This window comes from Anser anser, assembly GCF_964211835.1.
Source record: "Anser anser genome assembly, chromosome: 4".
Classification (NCBI taxonomy): Eukaryota; Metazoa; Chordata; class Aves; order Anseriformes; family Anatidae; genus Anser; species Anser anser.
This window is the reverse complement of record NC_139724.1, coordinates 75,597,469-75,617,101: the sequence shown is the minus strand read 5'-3', so window position 1 is coordinate 75,617,101 and position 19,633 is coordinate 75,597,469. Positions and strand designations below refer to the sequence as shown.

Below are 19,633 nucleotides of genomic sequence, written 5' to 3'. Positions count from 1 at the left end.
GGGACTTCATCCAAAGCCCATTAATGATAAAAGAAGACTCATGGTGACGTCAAGATATTGGAGGTAGCTGGTTGCCAATTGCTCTGCATCGTGTAGACACATAGGAGCTAATTTAGTGATTATCTGCCTTCTGTAATAAGGCACTATTTCCATCTCAGTCCAGCTGATTCTGATTTTTTACATATGTTCCATACAGCTTTATATAAAATGTTCCTTCTGCTTTACTTAGCCCTTCATATTTGCTGGGCAAAGACCCTATTGACACAAGGACATAGAAGATGAATTATTTATAGGGAGTGTTTAAAGTTGAGCCCCAGATATAGAAATTGTTTCATTACAGAAGCTCACAGTAGTGCTCTTGATCCTGTTTCAGTATGGAAGGTGGAACACATAAAATACGAATATGAGCACATCAAAGACGTATATAAACTGAGAGGTTCCCCCCATGCTGAGGGTCCCTCTGAGGCAACTGAGAAGAGCAACTGGAGAGCATGTCTGTCTTAAAAATGGTTATGTGTTGGTGTGTGAGTGGGATGAGAAGGAAAACAACACTCAAAATGGTGCTTGCAGTCCCTTTCTAATCCCCCCCGAGGCACTATGAGCTGAAGTGCTGCCCCATGCTACTATTTCAGCACGATTTTCAGGCATGAGCTGCCTCACACTAGGGTCTCCCTCCCTGACAGACTTCGCAGTTTTGATTTTGGGGTAAAATATAGATGGGGCTGGCATGCCAGCCCTCTGGACCTCTAGACTTGCCTGCAGACCTCTGAAGAAAAACCCTGCCATGAACCTCAAATGTCCCTTGTCTTGTCTCAGAAGGCCTTTCCTGGGAGTCCAAAGCATCTTCCAAAGCATTTGGAAGCAATTTAGATGAGGAGGCGACTGACTCATTAAGGACTGGGATATAGGGAAGAGGCTTCGCTTATATCCAAAAAGCCTTAAGGTGTGACTGGGGGAATCACAGGTCACCCCTCTTTACAGCTGTCCTGGGGAAATTAGTTTGAAGTGATGTTTATAAGCAGGATAATGACATGTCAGGGAGATAGCTTACGGCAGGAGAGCACGGACCCAACAGCTCATGGAGAAGAAAGACCCTCCTGAAGGAGCTATGGGGCCACAGGATGAGTGGGGAACTCTTGTTGTGGTCCTACAGCTGTCCTAGGAGAAAGCAGAAGGGGATTACATGGTCAGTTATGGCCAGAGATCACAGTCTCGTGCTTAGTCCCAGCCGTGCTGTGCTGGTTAATGGGCTGCTACATGGCTTGGAAATAGAGGCAGATGAATCCGCTGATGGCACAGAACTAATTTAGGTAGTCAAAAGCAAGGAGGAGCTTCAGAGATGCTGAAACAAGCCAAGGGAATTAGCAACAGCATAGCAGAGGAAATTAAGCACTGATAAAATGCAAGATAATGCAGAAGAGAGGAGAAAAAATTGAGCAAACCCTGCTCTGGACAGGATTTTCAGATAATCTGTGCCCGCCTGAGAGTGACACCTCTGTATCAGGACAGACAGTTCAATACAAACCTCTTTTCACTCTATAATTGCAGTCAGGAAAGCAAACAAAACACCAAGATTTATAAATAGTGGGATGCTGACTAATACTGATAGCGCCTTCATATAAAAATCAATGTGCAATCTTCAAAAAACCTAATGCCAAAGTCATGCAGGCGGTCGTGACTGGGACCCAGGACCTAGAGAAAGTTGAGTCACAGGGAGAGGCTAAAAACATTTGTATTATTTACAGCACAAATTAGGGGCAATTTTGCAAAAGCATATGAAATAATATAGGCTGTTTCGTGCCACGTGAGGCAGAAGACCCCGGGTGTGTTGGGACTTGCTCTTCTGCAGGTTGGAAATACAAATTGTGTGCTCGTCACCCCAAAACATTGGGTGCACGTTGGTGGCGGCACCTCCCCGGCTCTCCGTGTTTGCTTTGACCAAACGAGCTTTTTAAGACACTTCGTCATAAATGCTGGCCCTTTTCCAGAAAGTCAAAGCCCTGGTAGCAGCAGCCATATGACAAATTTGACAGCTTCCCTGCACATTTTGAGCCATTCGGAGAGGGGTAAATAGACACTTTGCTGGCTCTTTTTTACGCAGGCACTTACTGGTAGGTCTGCTCTCATCTCAGTTTTGGCCATTTATGATTATTTGCCTTTCCTCACCTGTGAGTTTGGGCTCACGCGTGTGACCAAAATGTTAATTTTGATGTAATCAAGTGTAATCTCTAATGTACTTGGCGGAGAAATCAACCCACTGGGGTGAGCTTGGCTCAGTCTGGTGGGTTTTTGTGTTGCCCGTGCCACATCAGGTATCCAGCAGGGCCTTCAGTGCCGCGTCTGCCCCGTAGGACAACATGGGTTGTGTGGGCTACAGTGCAAAGAGGGCTCCGAGTGTTATTCTTGTAGGTAATGATTTCCAGGTCATTAGTGTGGGTTTATTGGGCATATGGTAGCTAGAGCAGGTGTCCTTGCTGTGGTGGAGGTGAGGGTTAAATTGTGTGCAGGTGAAGAGGGTTTGGGAGGGAGGAGGTTTTAGAGGTTTTTTTGTTTTTTTTTAGGGTATTCTGACCACAATCAAGATTTTTAAAGGGGGTAGAGAAAGAGAGACGCTGATGTGATTTGTAGCACTCCTTGTTCAGAAGATCAGGGCCAGCCAGAACCATGAGATGCACAGCGTTAAGAGAGATCAGCGGCAGGATCAGCGGGCTTTAATAGGGGACTGCTTGTCGGCAACCCTCCCAGCAGATCAGAGTAACTCAAAGATTTATATTTATTTCCTTTCGAGTTGATTTTACCACCTCAGATCAGGGCATTTTGTGGTTAAAAGCCGCATTTTGGGCCTTTGTTGGAGTACAACTATTTCAGATCGGAGCAACAGCCTTTCAGTAATTGCAACAATTTTCTTCTTCTTAGCTCAGTGTCATTAAGGAGGAGGATAAAGAGAAGGAGAAGAACACAGGGAATGAAGCCGAGCACCTCAGCTGTGCGAGGCAATCGGTGTCACACCGCTTGTGTCAGATTGTCACTCCAGGGAGAGGCAAATAATGGGAAACTAAACTCTGGCATCCCAAATCCCAGGTGAGGAGGGAACAGCCAAGGTGGCTGTGACACTGGAGCCCGCAGAAATGAGACAACTGATGGAAGGAGCAATATTTGCGAGTCAAGAGTGGCCCACGGGTCTGGAGCCAGCTCAGAGCATTGTGAAAGTGCAGCCCATTGTTAACGAGTTAGTACCACTAATGATATTATTTCTCAGGGCTGGGCTCGAACAGGGACGAGGAAGGTGAAGGTGGTACCCAGGTGAGCTGTCCCCTGCCCTCATGCAGCTGAGCAGATGATTTGTGTTCACCTTGCTTGAAAGCAGCACTTTCCAAGGAAAAAAAGGCAGGGAGAATTTATGGAGGACTGAAAAGGAGAGGAAAAATAGGTTTTTCTAAATAGCTGTGTATGTACCTTTATGAGAGCTGGAGAATATGATAGCACTTTTATCATAAACTTCAGCTACAATAAATAGACCATTTTACGTATCCATCGGGGAGGCCTGATGAAGATGTATTAGCATAAAAGTGACTCAATCTCTCTAAGTCTAGGTTCTTTTGATTGCGCTCCATTTGTTTTCTGCTTTTAATGACAAACAACATTCAGTCATCAGCAATGTTAGCACACCATCTTTTTCCAGCTGATGATATTTACACGCCTTTTGTTTTTGGATGGGGTTTAGAGAAATCCAAACGAGACTGGTATTTTTTGGTTTAACTTTTGCCATTATCTGGGCAAATTCTGTTTGTGGCCCCTGAAGGACCGCGGGTCCTGGCTCCCGGACCCTGCTGAGCTGGGATAGATGCTGGGGGAGATGTTATTGACCCCAAACATGTGGGGTCTCCTGGAGAAATGGGTCATAGCTAGCTCCTGTTGTGAGCTGCCGGTTCCCCTCTTCTGCCCTAGAATTCTCCATTTTGTGAGACTCAGCTAGCCAACACCGGGGTGTTAGGGTAGGAAGGCCCTTCCCTTGGACACGTATTGCGTGACCTCGCTGCCCTTGTTGTCACCAGCCCTCCTGATGACAGCGCAGATGTAATGAAGAGCTATGACCAGTCAGCACAAAGTCGGGTGATGAAAACCTAGGTCATTAGTGATTTAGCATCGCCGTCGGGGTTCGGGGTGTGCCGACCTTAGGAGTGCATCTGAACTGAAACAACAGGGACGCTGATTTCCCTTGATAGACACAAATCAAAAACAGCAGGGAAGGAGAGCATTTTTACTTTTTATTATGGATGTTTTTAATATTCTGGACAGCAGTCAATGTTTCTCGGTGCAGTATCTTCCAGAAGTGTGTCCGGCCAACTCTGAGGCTGCCGGAGGAGTGTGATATGGCCACTCTGTAGCTTGACAGGAGCTGATTCTTCCAAGGCTTTTCGGAGCCTCTAAGCACGCCCTCCCGTTGCTTCTCTCTGGAACAAAATGACTGCTGCAAAGCTCTGCACAAGGCGTTCGTGCAAAAAAGATGGCTTTTTGCACTGGAGCCTCAGAGGAGTTCAGCTCAACAGAAATGGCAGCCTACAGAAGAAGCCTCACCTAAAGGGAAGAGATAGATGTATGCACTCCATTTTCCAAAGAATTGTAGGCTTGAGGAATAAACGAGGTTGTGGGTCTCTATTTGAGACCCTGCTCGACCGTGGGATAGCCTCAAGGTCAGCTCAGGTTGCTCAGGGTCTTGTTCAGACCCTCTTTTCTCCAGCCTGGATGTACCCAGCTCCCATAACCTCTCCCTGTGTGCACGCTGCAAGCTCCTGACTGCTGCTGTGACCTCCTTGGGACCCACTCGTGAAGGTCCCTGTGCACAGCAGCCGGGTGTCTCGGCAATTCCACCCCCTCCCCAAAACATCAGGTCCCAGGGGCACCGCCTGCAGCTCTGCTGATGCATCCTGATCAATACCAGACACCTCCCCACAGATTTCCTCCCTGCGTGGGGAAAGAGAATACTTAGTGAACTTTTCTTTTCTTTTCCTTGATTAATTATTTATGGTCTATGCAAATGTGAAGGCTGAATCTTTTTTTTTATTGTTTTTTACTTTTTTCCTCTTCAAACAGCTAGTGATGGTATTCTCACTGCTCTGTTTGATCTAAGGCTCTCAAAGCAGGAGGTTCATCCAGGTCCTCTTTCAACCTCCCTCACAGTGAGCCGCAGCGCACGAAGACTTTTCCTCCTTTGTTCGGCACTCAGCTGAGAGATTCCTAATTCATTTGAAGATATTTCCAAATCCTTCCTCGGTTCTTTTGGTTTCTGATCCCTCCATTAGTAATTACCTCTCGAAGAGACCTAGGGGCTGGAATATTTTTAAGATACATTAGGTACTTGTTACCTAGTGCAGTTATGGATTTTTTTTATTTATTCTTACATTTACCTAAACCATTAATGGGAATAAAATTATTTATGCAAAGCCTGAGTTTTATCTGTTCACTGCCTGTGACTTTTGTTTCTCTGTTGCTAACAGTATTTTTAGGAATACATTGGCATAAGTACCGTTTCCTTGTTTAAAATAAATACGTGACCTTCTTACTTGGCAGTTGCCTGTCACATTGGCTTTGCTATAAGGCTGTCTGTTGCTCCCATGGAAAAAAGTATTTGATCTAGTGAAGCTGGCATGAGATGCACACTGTACACAGTGTCCATACACTAGTGGCCTTTGCAAATTCCTCTGAAGTGGTGTCATCCAGCACTCTTCCCCTTCTCTTTCCCATAAGTCAATATTGTCGTCTTTCATGAAGGTTTCATAGTGTTTACGGTCCTGGGCATAATATTCAGCAGTCTACCTAACTTTTCTAGGCTGTCATAGGGTAAGATAAAAGGTCTTCTTCTTTAATAAATCATGGAATAAACAGAGAAGAAGAAGAAAAAAATTATGATTAAATAGGCATCTTTCACAGTGGAGGAATTTTATTAGAAATTTCCTTAAGGTTGTGCTGGGACCCATACTAGTCAGTGTATTCCGAAAAGATCTGGGGAAAGATATAAATAGTTTGGTAGCAGTTTGCTGACAATCCTTCATTATACAGAGTAGTCAAAGTTAATTTTCAACACTTGTGGGAGAGGTTTCATGATATTGGATAGCCAGGTGATGAATTTGGTACTAATGAATGCAAAATAATGTAGATGAGGAAAAAACTATGCGTAAGTGGTCATGCACTTAAAAGTAGTCGTTAGCATTCAGGAGAGATGCTGGAACTTTGTGAACAGCTCAGCTCTGTGCCCAGCAAAGGTCAAAAGGGCCAATACAATGTTAGGAACTATTAGGAAAAGAACTGAGAATAAAGGAAAAGTATCATCATGCCATGCGCATAATGATGTTATGCACTTAATGACATCCCTGGTGGAACTACAGCTGAAATAGTCATGTTAACTCTTGCCACAGATTCTGAAAAAAAAAAATATAAAAGACCCAGAAAAGTTCAAGGGGAGAGAGAGAATTAATGATGAGAGTTTGGAAAAAGTTCATATTAAAATAGGATAAATAGGATAGGACTCCATTGGAAAACAGATGGTGAGGATGAACTGGATGGTCTATAAACCATAAGTGAAGTACACCCAACCACAGAAAGCAGAAAGGGAACAAATATTCATCTTGTGTCAGAGTTCAGAAGGTGGAAGCCCCAGGCAGCTTGGTGTAAAGAGAGGACAGAGAGATGCACCTCTCAGGCTGCCAGTCACTTTCCTTTCTCTTCTAATAAATCCCTCCAAAATAAATACCGAAATGAAAAAAATAAATAAAAAAAAAGGACTTGTCTAACTGTCTGGCCAATTTCCACCAGCTAAATATAGCTGCAGGGGCCCTTGATAGAAAAATGAAATGCAAAGAAAATGGTCACCAAAAATAAAGTAAGAAATAAACAAGTGCCTCGGCCTCTAAAGAGAAGGAGGAGAGGGGAAGGGAAGGGAAGGGGTCTTTGCACCCAGGTTCCTTTGGTCAGCAGCAGGAGGCTCGGCAGAATCTGTTTTCTCCTTTCACCAAAACAGGTGCAATCTTTTGGCAATATTTTAAACTCGGCAGGGCTTGCCAAGTCAGGCAGAAAAAACATTTTTAAAGCCAGACAGCATATTAAGACAATTTATCCTGACCTTCTGTATAGGAAGGGCAGGAGAGCAAATTTTTGCATCAAGCCCATTACTTCTTCCCGAGCTAGAGCATGCATTCTAAAATGATTTTCTTCTTCCCTCTCTCCAAAGCTTTGCATTTCAAAAACATCTCACATCTTTGAGAGAATTTGCTCCAGTTTTTAATTGCTCCCTGAGTTCACTTTGTTTTTCATTTGAATTTGCCTAACCCCAGGTTCCCGTCAGCAGCTTTATCAGTCTGTTACCTGCTGAATGGAAGAGTCCTGCTCTCCCAGACCATTGCTGTAGATGTGGTCTGCAGAGAGAGGAGCTCAGTTAAAGCACGTGTGTTTCTCAGGAATAGCGTTGTGCTAGAGGAAGGATGATTGTTTGGAGGCTTACAGGAGAAAGTGGAGACGGGAAAGGAAAGGGAAAACAGTAATTCTAGTAAATTAATCACCAGGAGAATGTTTATTCCTTTTACAGGCAACTTATTAGTGCAGTCCCTTGCTCGGTTTTGGCATCCTTGCAGGGGATTTCTGGGGACTGTTTGGTCCAGACACACTTCCCCAGGCAGCCTGCGGCGAAGGCTGAGGGAGATTTTCACTGTTTCATTGCTGTCGTTGCATGTGGTCGGCCTCAGGACCAGGCCAAGTCCTAGGCACACACCAGTTGCTGGTACAGACATAGTCATAAAGGTAACAACTGATTTCAAATTGACATCAGGCAGATTTTTCTGGACCTTGCAAATTTTATCCACTGTGTGTTGTTGCTGGAGAACCTACTTTTATTTTTTATTTTATTTATTTTTTCTGGTATGGATTAATATGTTAGGCCCCAAAGTCCACTGACTTTGGCAACCCTTAGCAGAAGTCTTTACAAAGACAAACATCAGGCCTTCAGCTTTTTGTAAGTGCAGTTTCAAAGCAAGGAAAACTGAAGGAAGTAATCATATTCTTCCCACCAAAAGTGTTGAACTTTAAGCTTATCATATCATGTCAAAGGAATCATATTTGTTTGAAGCCACTCCTTAAGTTTGCAAGGATCATTTGGATCCTGAATTTGAAACTAATCCTTTCCTCCATGAGCCATAAAATGTCTTCTACTTCATATTTTCTTTAGTTTTCATAAACACGGTCTGTACTATATCATCTGTGATTTCCCTACGCAGAACCCAGATTTCCCTATAGAACCCAGATTTTAAAAAGTTGAGGTGGGGTTAATACCTGTAGAGCATTCTGCAATGAATGACTGATTCACAAAATTAGAAAATATGTTTTTCTAGTTCCTTATATATGGGGTAGGGAGGAGAACATATGGAACAGCATCCAGCATAGAACAATATGCCTCAAAGGGACCTCAGAAGGCTTAGATCACCTCACCACCTGTAGCAGGATCCACCCTATCTAAAACATTGCCTAAGACAAATATTTGTCTAGAATCCAGTGATGCAGACTCCACATCCTTTCTGGGCATCTAATTTTAGTAATGGATTATTGAAAAACTCTTTACTCATTTTTGCATCACCTAAATGGTGGTTCAACAGCTGCTCTTTACGTACCATCTTTTGGGTAGGAGCTTTTGGCTTGTGACATGGGACACAGCCTGGGTTTGAAGCTAGTCATAGACAGAGGAGTGCTTTGGGCAAGAGAACGTGAATAAGTATTTGAAGTATAAAATATATAAATGTTCATATGTGTATCTAAGTAGACATATCTATTTAAACATATATAAATATATGCTGTCAAAACCCCCATACCCTAAAGCTTTGAGAAGCAACATTTACACTTGCAAGCCTAAAACAGGTTAGAAATGAAAGCGCAACAGCAGTCAAAGTTAAATTGGATTTGTGCTGTGAATCATTTGTTGAAAGCTGTAGTAATAAACATGCATAAAACAATGGCAATTTACTCGCAGATTAACATTAGCGCTGCCAAGGTAGCAAGCCTTTTAGACCCATAAAACTACCTTGCTGTGATCAAACACAGGGTTACCCAAGGGCATTCCCTTTTTCCAATAAATAGTTTAAAATTCCAATCTGTGCCAAGGCAACTGGTAAATGACAAAGAGCTCTTTGGATAACAATGTAACTGTAGTTTCCCTGTGCATGTGTGCATGCTCGAGTCAGTGTAATGCTGGTCTTTGGGCTTTTCAGGGTCTTTTTAAATTTTTTTTTTCTTCATTAATTTTAGGTTTTTGAAACACCTTTTGAGCTCTGGAAATGGAAACTCTCAATTTTACAAGGATAAACTCTCTTGTGATGGTATTCTTTGTGTAACCATGCCTTATGGCTCTGGACAGGACTAGGAACCTTCTCTTTCCAAAAACACCCTCCTGCCACAAAACAACTCAGATTTTTGGTCCATGTGCTATTAGGCTTTACTGCGTGGCAACCACAGATCTGCTAGGAGACAGCAATGGGGTTTGAACAGGCAGTGCTGTATCTCTGAGCTGCTACTTAATTATGGTTAGATTTCAGTAAAATTTCAGAATCGATTATAATGTTTTGGGATTTTTATTTTTTATTATTTACTGATGTGATCCAGAAGATAGTAGCTGTGGAAGAAGTGTAAATATTGATCACAAAAGCTGGATTTGGCTTTTTTTTTTTTTTTTTAATATCCAGATACTTTCTTTAAGGTCTTAGTAATATGTTAACAATGGTCATCTGAACCTACCATGGACTTTCTTCAGATTTTTTGAAGGTAAGGGTTATAAATCCAGCAATTCTCAAACTGTGTGAAATGTCTTGCTTGTGACTGCATTATGAAAATGAAATGGTAGAGCTGGGCATAATAAAAGGGAGATAATGTTTCCAGGAAAAGCACAAAAAATTATTTTTGATGCCTAGACCCCACCCTCCAAACCCCAAGACATCTATTATCCGCTGGGATTGCACAAAGGAAACCTTTAAAGTTAGATAAATATGGTTTATTGAACTGAATGGAACTGAACATTTTGCTCTAAGCCCTCTTTTTCTTGCCTCAGGGGACTTTTAGATAGGTTACTATCTCTGACTTCTTCCTACCCCCTCATAATTCTGCCTCCCAGGATCCCCAAGGGACTGGGCTGTGTGGTTCATCCTGCAAGTCAGAAGTTGGGCTAACTTTTGATAATACACTGAACCACAATAAATATCTTTGTCCTCTTTTCCCAAGGGAAAAGGGATCAGAACCTAACTTTCTGCCTTCTCTTTGCCCGACATCTACCCAGCTTAGAGATCGTTGACTTTTACTATGCCCCTCCATCAATTTTGCACAACAGGTTTTATGTCTTGTTTCCTAGCCATGTACAGATGTCTTAGATAGCCTCAGATGGTTCAAATGGCATGAAACACTTATCTTCAGACAACAGATTTTTTGCCCTAGTTCCCCATAATGGAATTTAATCATCTGGCTCATAAGTAGATGCCCTATTTTAATGGAGATGTCTTAATCCATGAGCAGAAGCTAGCTAGCTAGCTAAGTACAGAATATATACTTTTCCATGGTTTTATTGTCACTACATGTGGTCTGCATCTCCATGGAGGGATATTTAGATGTCCAAAACTGGAAAAGAAATGGAAACCATTGCACCAAATGGCTGAAATTTCTTTGGAAATATCTAGGTAACTCCCAGCCCCAGCTACAAGCCTGCCTTCTATGGGAAGGCCTTCAAAGTCAGTCTAGTCAGGGGCTGCTTTTTAATTTCTGAGTGGTATTCAGTAACAGAAATTTCCCAGTGGGAAACTGAACACAGGGATGGCAAAATAGTATGGCCTTGTTGACCTATTACACATTGAAGACTAACCTTGAGTTTTCAGTATATATGCCCATTTTAGCCTATTGGCAGAGAAATGAACAATTTAACCATGGGATGGGCTACCCAATGTCCAAATAAAGAATATTTACAAATTCCCGTACCAGTTCTGAGTCTGGGTCCTTCCGTCTGAGTAGCTGCTTTCTAACGGTAGAAACTTCAGGAGGGATAGAGGGGAAGGAAAAGCCTGCAGTGATATCCCTTGAAATATTCTCCCAGCTGACAACAATCACTGCCTCGGGGACTTTTCAGCTCAGAGATTATATAAATGTTTCCAACAGCCCTTGATGGGCTTTTCTGTCATGGAGGCACCTAATTGCTCTTCTAACCCCTATAAATTTTTGGCAGATGCAATATCTCTTGGTGATGAATTCTATGATTTAAGTATGTGCCATGTGAAGAATTACCTCGCTTTGTTCATTTTGATAATTGGATTTGATGTCATTTAGTTCTTGTATTATGAGAAACAGCAAACAATCATCCACTATTTGTCTTCTCTCTGATACTCCTGATTTTATCGACCTCTACCGTGTTACTCCTCAGTCATCTCTATTTTCCAGGAAAATGCACTTTGATTTAATTGTTCTTCAGACAGAAACTACCCCATATCTTTGGTCATCTTTGTCAGCCTTTTCTGAACCTTTTCTAAATCCATTTTATTCTTTTTCAGTTGGGCTAATCAGAACAATAGGTGGTAGTCAAATTAGAGGTACATGATAGATTTATTCAGAGGTGCAAAATGTTTTCCAGGTTATTTGCCATCTCTTTCCCAGAAAACCTTAACATTCAGTTTTCCCTGTTACTGCTATCAAATATTGACCCAATGAGATGAGATTGCTAAGCCGGACTGTGAGGGAAGCTGGACCAGCATCAGCCTGGCCCCTGACCCTCTCTTTGTTATGCAGGCCATACAATGTTCTCCATTGATTAAACTAGGGGTGAGGAGGGATGCCCACAGCAACGTGCCCAGGCTAGCACTGTTGTTCCAAAGGCTCATTCAGTGCTTGTGACCATGGCATGGGTCTTGCTTATCAAGCCCTAGAGAAAATCAACAGAGAAGCACCTAATTTTCCTCCTGGCATCCTAGCAGGGCAGCAGCCTGTCTTGTTAGTCCATTTAGAAAAATCTAAGTGGCATCAGTCAAGAGCATCTTTTTCTGTGGGCTCACAAGAGGACACAGCATCCTCAGCATCAATCTGACTCAACCATGCACACACACAAAAAATACGTGGGGAGGCCAGGACAATCTTCTCCTGGAGCTGTGGAGCTGCAGTCAGTGACTGCTCACTTCTCCCCTGCCCAGAGCTGTCCCTGAAGAACAGACAGCCTTGGGCCACGTTCAGTCATTTGCACTGTAAAGAAATATTTCTGGGATACTGTAAAATGCTTTCAGAGCTCTGCTTCTCCCCTCATTGCATTTCAATCTCTGTTAGATGATGTTTCCCTAGGGTTCTGTGGGCTGGGTGTCTTGCCTTCTTTTCCTGTTGTCCCCTTTGGGCTTTCCAGCTCTGAGTTCTTGCCATGATCCCCAGCCCCAAGGCACCTCTGCCCGGTATCTAGATGTGTTGTCAGGCTGCATTTTGGGAAATTGATTACCCAGAGTGAGCATAAGAAATGTTATTTCCATTTCACCATGGGTAGTATTTTTGTGATGATGGAATTTTGACTTTAGAAGAAAAATGATATTTTTGAAGAAATCTTCAACAAATTAAAATTTCAGATTTCATTTAAAAATCCTACTCTGATGGAAATTCTTTCACCAGACCTGCTCCTGACCATAACTCACACAATAACCTCCCCTCCTCTTGCCCTTCTCCACTCCTGTGGCTCATGGCTGCATCCATATCCCTCCTGGTTGTATCTGGGAGAAGACACAGTTGGTGCAACCCCTTCACCCCTGTGTGGCATGAGGCAGAGAATATAATTTTCTGATTTTTTTTTGTCATAAATTCTTACACATGGGAATAAACTTTGTGTAATTAAAAAAAAAAATCCTTTGAGAAAAACACAAGGGCTGATAACATGCAGGTTTTGCTTCCTCCCTCCCTCCCTCCCTCCCTCATCCCCTACAATCTCTGTTCAAAAAATCAGACACAGTTCATGGGAATGTTTTAGACGGGTTTGTGCATGTATTTGGTACAAATAAACAAAAATATGTGCATTCTGTTTCATAGAGCTTACATCAATCTGACATTACTTGAATCACAAAACAGAAATACTCCAGCTAATAAATACGTCTGTGGATGAAAAATAAAAATCTATACATAAAAAATTCCAATGTCTGCTAAAGGAAATGTACACTTATATACACACTGTAAACAATAGTAATGCAACCCAACTGCAGTCCAGCTCAGGCGGACGGGGACCTTCTTTCCTCCTCGGATGGGACTCGTGAGTCTCCTGGCATTGAAGCTGCTCTTCACCATCCTCAACACTCGGCTCGTCGAAGCAGCAAGGTCTGGCGATGCGATAGGGACACAAAGCCGGCACGATGAGGTGAGAGCTGCTGGGTAACCAAGGGACGGGGGCTTTGGGAAATGGCCTGCTTGGTGAACTTGGAGAAATGGGGCCGTACCCTCCGTGGGTCACACACATAGCTGTCCAGAAAAGTCTACGGGGTCAGATCGAATTTGTTTCCTGAAGGTCTGAGCCTATTTTTCCAAAGTTGGGAGAGCTCAGAAATTATGGGATTCAGAGGGAAAAGCACAAGCTTAGATACTCAGGGTGTATTTTGTACAACACTGTCCTCCCCCTGCCAGCAAAGGCAGCCCCAATTCCCCTAAATGAAGCTCTGCATGTACAGATTCCAGTCCTGGCATGGATTCTTCAGATGCAAGGTGCTAAATGAAAGAAGGGCCCTGGCTTAGGTGAGAAGTAGGTATATAATATGCATGTGTGTGCTTAAACAGACTTTATCCTCATTTTCTCTCGTGTAGGTCTGTAAAGGATTGGGATGGAGAGGCAGAAAAACCCCGAACTAGTCTTTCTTTCCCTTCTTCATGATTTCAAGGGACTGGAGGTTGTAAATATAAATATTTCAAAATTGGAAAAAAGAAAGAAGGAAATTTAAAAGACCAGGGAGAAGTGTAAGAGGTAATTTCAACTCATTCTTGGGAATGAGCGGCTTGCCAGCAATTGTTAAATTGAGCTGCCCTCTCCCCAGTGCCCAGTGCAGTGCAGCCCATATGTCTTGTTGGGGTTAACTGCTAGGAGGAAAATATTTGGACAAAATCTGCAGGTCTTTGTGCATCCAGTTCAGAGTCCATTGCACTGAGTAAAAGGCAGGAGGGTGTTATGGGTGCTGAGGTAGGGCCCACTCTGAATGTCCCAGCATGAAAGAAAGTAGAAAAGAAAAGAAGTATACATTTTCCTCGGTTTTGATTCCCTTTAAAACTAATGACCAGCAGAAAGAAAGTCATGTTCTCCATGCTGTGCCTAAGACCCTTCCATCTCCTTTGATAGCCACCCCTAAGAGGATTAGCTGGTTGTGCAGTAGGCACATTCATGAATATGCCTAAGGGGCTTGGGGGACAGTGCTGGTGTGGACGAGTTTCCATCCAGGACATACTCAGCATCGTGTCTCCACCCTTGGGCTTCATGTTCCTATTCTTTATTTACCCTCAGACCCAGACCTCGCCTCCAACACCTGTGCATCTTGTGCCTCTGCCTGTGTCTAAATCTAATGAAAATTCTTTGTGGAAACTCTGGGGCTCATTGTCTGTCATTGATGGCAACTGTGCCCCAAACACGAGCCCAAGCAGTGTTTGGGTGACCCGTTTTCTGAGCTGCAAAGCACAGGGGCTGTGAGCCTGGCTGGGGTGGGCTGTGCGGTCACAGCTCCAGCCTCCCTGCAGACCTGAGAGGAGAACACAATACTTTTTTGAGGGGACCTCACACTTGGGGTTGTGAGCAGGGAAAACAAACTAAATTTATCAACACTGCTTTTGGTCACGCTAACCAAGAGTAATTGCTGCTAGCCAACAAATGTGATTTGATGTGTCAGGAATGGGGGAAGCCACTTGGGAAAAGAGTTCTGAGTCTAGAATCACAGAATCCTTTAGGTTGGGGAAGAGCTTCAAGACCCTCCAGGCCAACCATCATCCTGACCTATTGAGTGCCATCACTAAACCACGTCCCTGAGTGCCACATCCACACGTCTCTTGAATGCCTCCAGGGATGGGGACCCCACCACTTCTTTGGGCAGCCCGTTCCAGTGCTTGATCACCCTCACCGTGAAGAAATTCCCCTTGATATCCAACCTAAACCTCCCCTGGTTCAATCTGAGACCGTTTCCTTGTGCCCTGGCTTGGCCCTGACTGGGGAGAAGATGGATCCACTAGAGGGAGCGCCCACTGCACTTCAGCTCCGTTTAAGCTGTGGCTCTGTGAGTAATGGGAACAGGCCCAGCCTCACCCACCCCACCTTCCTCAGCCACAGCTAGGAATGCATCTTTATTCCGTGTTGTTCGAGAGAAACAGCAAGCGGGGATAAGAAGGGGAGAGAAAAAGACCGGGGATGGCCAACATCAAAAGGAGTTGCTGTGTCTCCACGTCACAGAGAGATGCAGGCCAAGAACAAGCTGGGTTGCAAATTTCTCACTGGAAAGTGAAATGAGAAACATGTCACAGGTTGGAGTTAGAGAAGAGAGTCCTGCACACCCGTTGGCATCAGTGTATATGTCTGGACTGCTCTTCTGGCCTAAAACCAGGCTGCGTAGAAGTGGCAAAGCTGTGGGCACTGCAAACAGAATGGCTGAGAGCCGGGATCCCCCAGCTCTGCTCGGGAATACCACAGTCTGCTCACCCTTGAAAGCAAAGGCTTGGGCTACAGGTCCTGTTCAGCCCTGTAGCCCTACAAGCCCCCAGCCCACTGTCTAAAGGGTCAGCTGCCAGCTACTGCTCACAACATCCATTCGGGATGCTGCCTCTGGGTGGAAATGTTATCATGTGTGCTAAGGCAGAGTTGGCACCTGTTGGGGTTCAATCCTTCCAGTAGCTTTTGTGGTGGTGTTTTTAAGGCAAAGGAGATGTCCTGGTTTCCCTTAACTGCACAGCTTCTTCCAAAGTCACAGAGAACCATCCCATGGGAGGAAACAGCTCTTTTCCTAAGGCCATATCCACCCCACACCTTCCCCTCTTGCCACAGCTCATTAAAATGGGATGTGCCATTGGCTCGTATTTGAGGAACCCATAACCCCATAGAAGGGGCTGACCTCCCCGTGGGGAAAGCTTGTACAACCTTTGGGCAACTGCATTTTATACCTGATTGCTGCTTCCAGTCTGCCTCACAGACCCACAGGTGGTATCCCTTCACGTTTCTGCTAGATACCGCTAAAGAAACCATTGAGAGCTGTCTTGGTGCCTTCAGATATCTGTCTCTCTCAGCCCACAGCAGTCTGTTAAGTCATAGGTTTGATAGTCAATGGTTTCCGTAAAGTCATGAGGGATCCCAATAGAGACAGACTCCACCTCCGTTTTGTAGGAGGCTGTCACCCCCCCTTTGCTGGAGCCGCCCCGGATTTTGTTAGAAAGGCTGTTCATCTTTTCCTTCAGCTGGGTGGACGCTGGCTTCTGGAAAGGAGTGAGCATTTTCCAGCCCTTGAAGCTGAGCGTTCGCCTCTTACCGGCCCTCTCCTGCAAGGAGGAGTTAAATAGGAATGAGCTGTGCAGGGTGCTGATCCTGGGCCTCAGGTCCGTCTCGGAGCCTCGCACGGAGCTGTTCATGGAGGCCCCTCGCCAGTGGTGGTCGTAGACGCGCCAGATGGGACGTCTTCGCCGGTGGCATTGGCACTTGAGCAGCCTGATGAAGGCTCGCTTGAACTCCTTGCTGGAGCAGGGGTAGATGATGGGGTTCACGCAGCTGTTGAAGTATCCCAGCCAGAAGATGACCTTGAAGACCATTTCCGAGGGCTTCAGGGATGGGAAGAAAGAACCTTGGAAGAGATTAAAAGAAATAAGGTTAGAAGGGGGAGGACATGGTAGCACAGGGTAGCAAGGGTGGTGGAGAGCCCTGTCTGGAAGGCAGGCCTTGCAGAGAAGGCTGAAGGCATGATTTTATTAGGTCCTTGGCTTGCAATGCCATTGCGACCAGAGTGAAGATCTGGGCACTGCAGGACCGGAGAGCATGGAGCAAAAAAGATGGATAACACCATGCTCTTGGCAGGAGCATCCTAACCCCCCCACTTCAAAAGGGCTCAGAGCAACGGACCCAGCGCAGTTGTGAGCCATCAGGTCAAGCCCATAGAGCTTGGAGACAGGCTGTTAATTACGTTATGGAAGTAAACTATGTTATGAATGTTAATTATGTTAATTCCTGCTACTTGGAAAAGCTCTTTTGCCCACCCAAACCCCGATTTATACTTCTGTGCTGGAGGTTCCCGCTGGCTCTTGATGTAAAAGATGGGGAGTTTTTTTTTTGCAGCCAGAAGATGTCAGTGTTGCTCCCACATGGCCCCGTCACTTAGCATTCCTTACTCAGATCTGAAATAACTTTCTGACTCAGCCTTAATTTCTCTTAATTTTAGCTCTGGATGACAAATCATGCCACCATGTGACTGAGCGTTAATTTGTATTTTAGTAAATAACATTAGCTCTGGATATCATTATTATTTTCCCCATGCTCAAAAGCCTGGTGTCAAAACAGTAAAACAGGTGCCAGGAGCCAGAAATTCAGGACCGAGGCTCTGAACTTCCACAGACTGCATTAAAGCTCCCCAGTGATTTTTTTTCTTTTTTTTTTCTTTTTTTTTACTTTTTTTTTTTTTCCCCCTTATTTATTTATTTATTTATTTGGAGAAAACCCAATATCCAGGAAACCCAAAGCTCTGATTTCAGCAAAGCTTTCCTACACCCGTTCCTAATCAGCCCAGAGTCTGCAGCCAGACTCAGTGTGTCAGGTACGTGGGCTACCCCATCGCAGACAGATCTCAGCATTTTCTGATGCTTAGGGAGGAAAAACACATATGCAGACGTGTGGCTTAAATATCTGCCGAAGGCCAACTCAAGTCAAAGGGCTGGAGCACATGCTGGTGTCAATATGTGCTGCAGGAGGCACTGAATAAGGACAGCCAGCAGGGCTGATGTCTCTGCATGGAAAAGACCCGGGGCCAGCACGGAGATGGATGGCGTTTGCGGAGTAATGAGCAGCAGCCCCTGGTGTTGGAGCCCACAGTTTTGAACAGAGAAGTAGTGCCGGGGATGTAGTGCCCCCGCTGTGGCTGTGTTTGCTTAAAGGGATTTATTCCTTCTGGGACAGGGCTGAGATTTATAGGTTGGTGCTAGGCTGCTTGAATCACCGTGTTGAATTCCAACCACAGCAGAAACGCTACCCCGAGTGTTTGGTTCGCCAGGAGCTAAAGACCCCAGAGGTGCTGGGGGCAATCTCCATTTTATTAATGTCTCCTGTTCTCCACCTAGCCAAAGTTTTGAGACTTCTCCTTTCCTTGTGCAGCCCACAGCCCACCTCCAGCACACCCCCACACCATCCTGATACAATGTGGACCAGCGGTGGCTTCCTAGGACCAGCGGTGGGTTTCTAAGACCAGCATCAATTCCTCTTCTCAGTCTCAGGTCTCAGCAATAACAGCTGTGTGTGTTTTCCTGCCTGGGCTGCTCCGTGCTCCATCCTAGTGGAAACCAGCCTCCTAGGCCATGTGCTACCTGCAAGGGGCTCCCTGGCTCTCAGCACTGCAGGGAGACCTTGTGTTGTCCTCAGTGTGAGCATCTGGGGCCAAGACAGGTGAAGGAGCCCATCATGCATGTAATCCCACTCATACCTTTATTAGTGGAGAGGTTCTGTGCCTCAGTTTACCCACTGCAGAATGGGGTTTATTACCCTCAGCTCTTCTATGGTGTTGTTGTGGACCCTATTTGCAGTGCTTTTCGTTCCTAGAGGAGCTGTGGCTTTATGTAGCATGTATTTTAACTTGAGAGAGAGGAAAAGAAAAAGCTATGGTAACAAAGCAAATAAAAGAAGAAACTCTTTAGAAATGAAGCTAGTGATTACTGCTTGAGCCAGGCTACTTAAGAGATTGGTGCTTGCTTAAACAGCCTGTTGGCTGTTAAAATAATAATTTACATCTAGTGTTTAGTGCTTCATTGCACAATGCAGTTTCCGTACAACGTTCTTTGTTTTAGCATCCAGATAAAAAAGACAAACTGGGAAAAAGCACAGCCATGACTTCCTTGAATTTCAGCTTTGGCTACATTTCACCCTCTAGAACCTCGTGTGCATCTGAAGACAAGGGGCTCATTACCATCCTCATTACCATGCAAATAAGCATGCCCCTTGGAAGAGACGTGTACGGAGTGCATCCATTGCTTCCTCATTCAATCACACTGGGATGAAAAAAGTGGGCAGGGAGTCCCCAGAATAGGTCACTGGCTGGTGACTTTGTACATGCTGGAACATCCAACTGTCTTGGTAGGCAATGGGAAGCAGATCTTAAGGGAGAGTTTGGGGGTCTTATTTAGGGAATGAGTAACGTATGAAAGGCATTAGCCCTTGCTTTCATACACACAAGCACACAATGACATTTTGATAGAGGGTTTATGAACTGGGTTATGTAGTGGTGATTCTGTAGGAACATGGATGATGTTGGGATGCCTGGAAGAAAGCACAGAGTAATGGGCACCTGAAGAGCTCAGGAAACAGATACTTCCAAGGTTCAGAAAGAGAAAATGGGAATAAAACTTCAGATATAGAAATGGGGAGTGATACATCAGCACTTTAGCCTGATCA

General features: G+C 44.6%; 1 protein-coding gene across 1 annotated transcript in view; it reads right to left on the bottom strand.

Moving 5' to 3' along the window:
* Nucleotides 1-13,003: 13,003 nt before the first annotated feature.
* The window catches only part of ADRA1D (adrenoceptor alpha 1D), a gene marked incomplete at its 5' end in the record, with an annotated part of 43,953 nt that continues 37,323 nt past the window's right edge, over nucleotides 13,004-19,633 (bottom strand). The window contains one exon of the mRNA XM_083835476.1: nucleotides 13,004-16,826. Within this exon, the coding sequence (XP_083691602.1) occupies nucleotides 16,258-16,826 (569 nt within the window). The 3' untranslated portion in view covers nucleotides 13,004-16,257. The remainder of the gene's footprint in view (nucleotides 16,827-19,633) is intronic.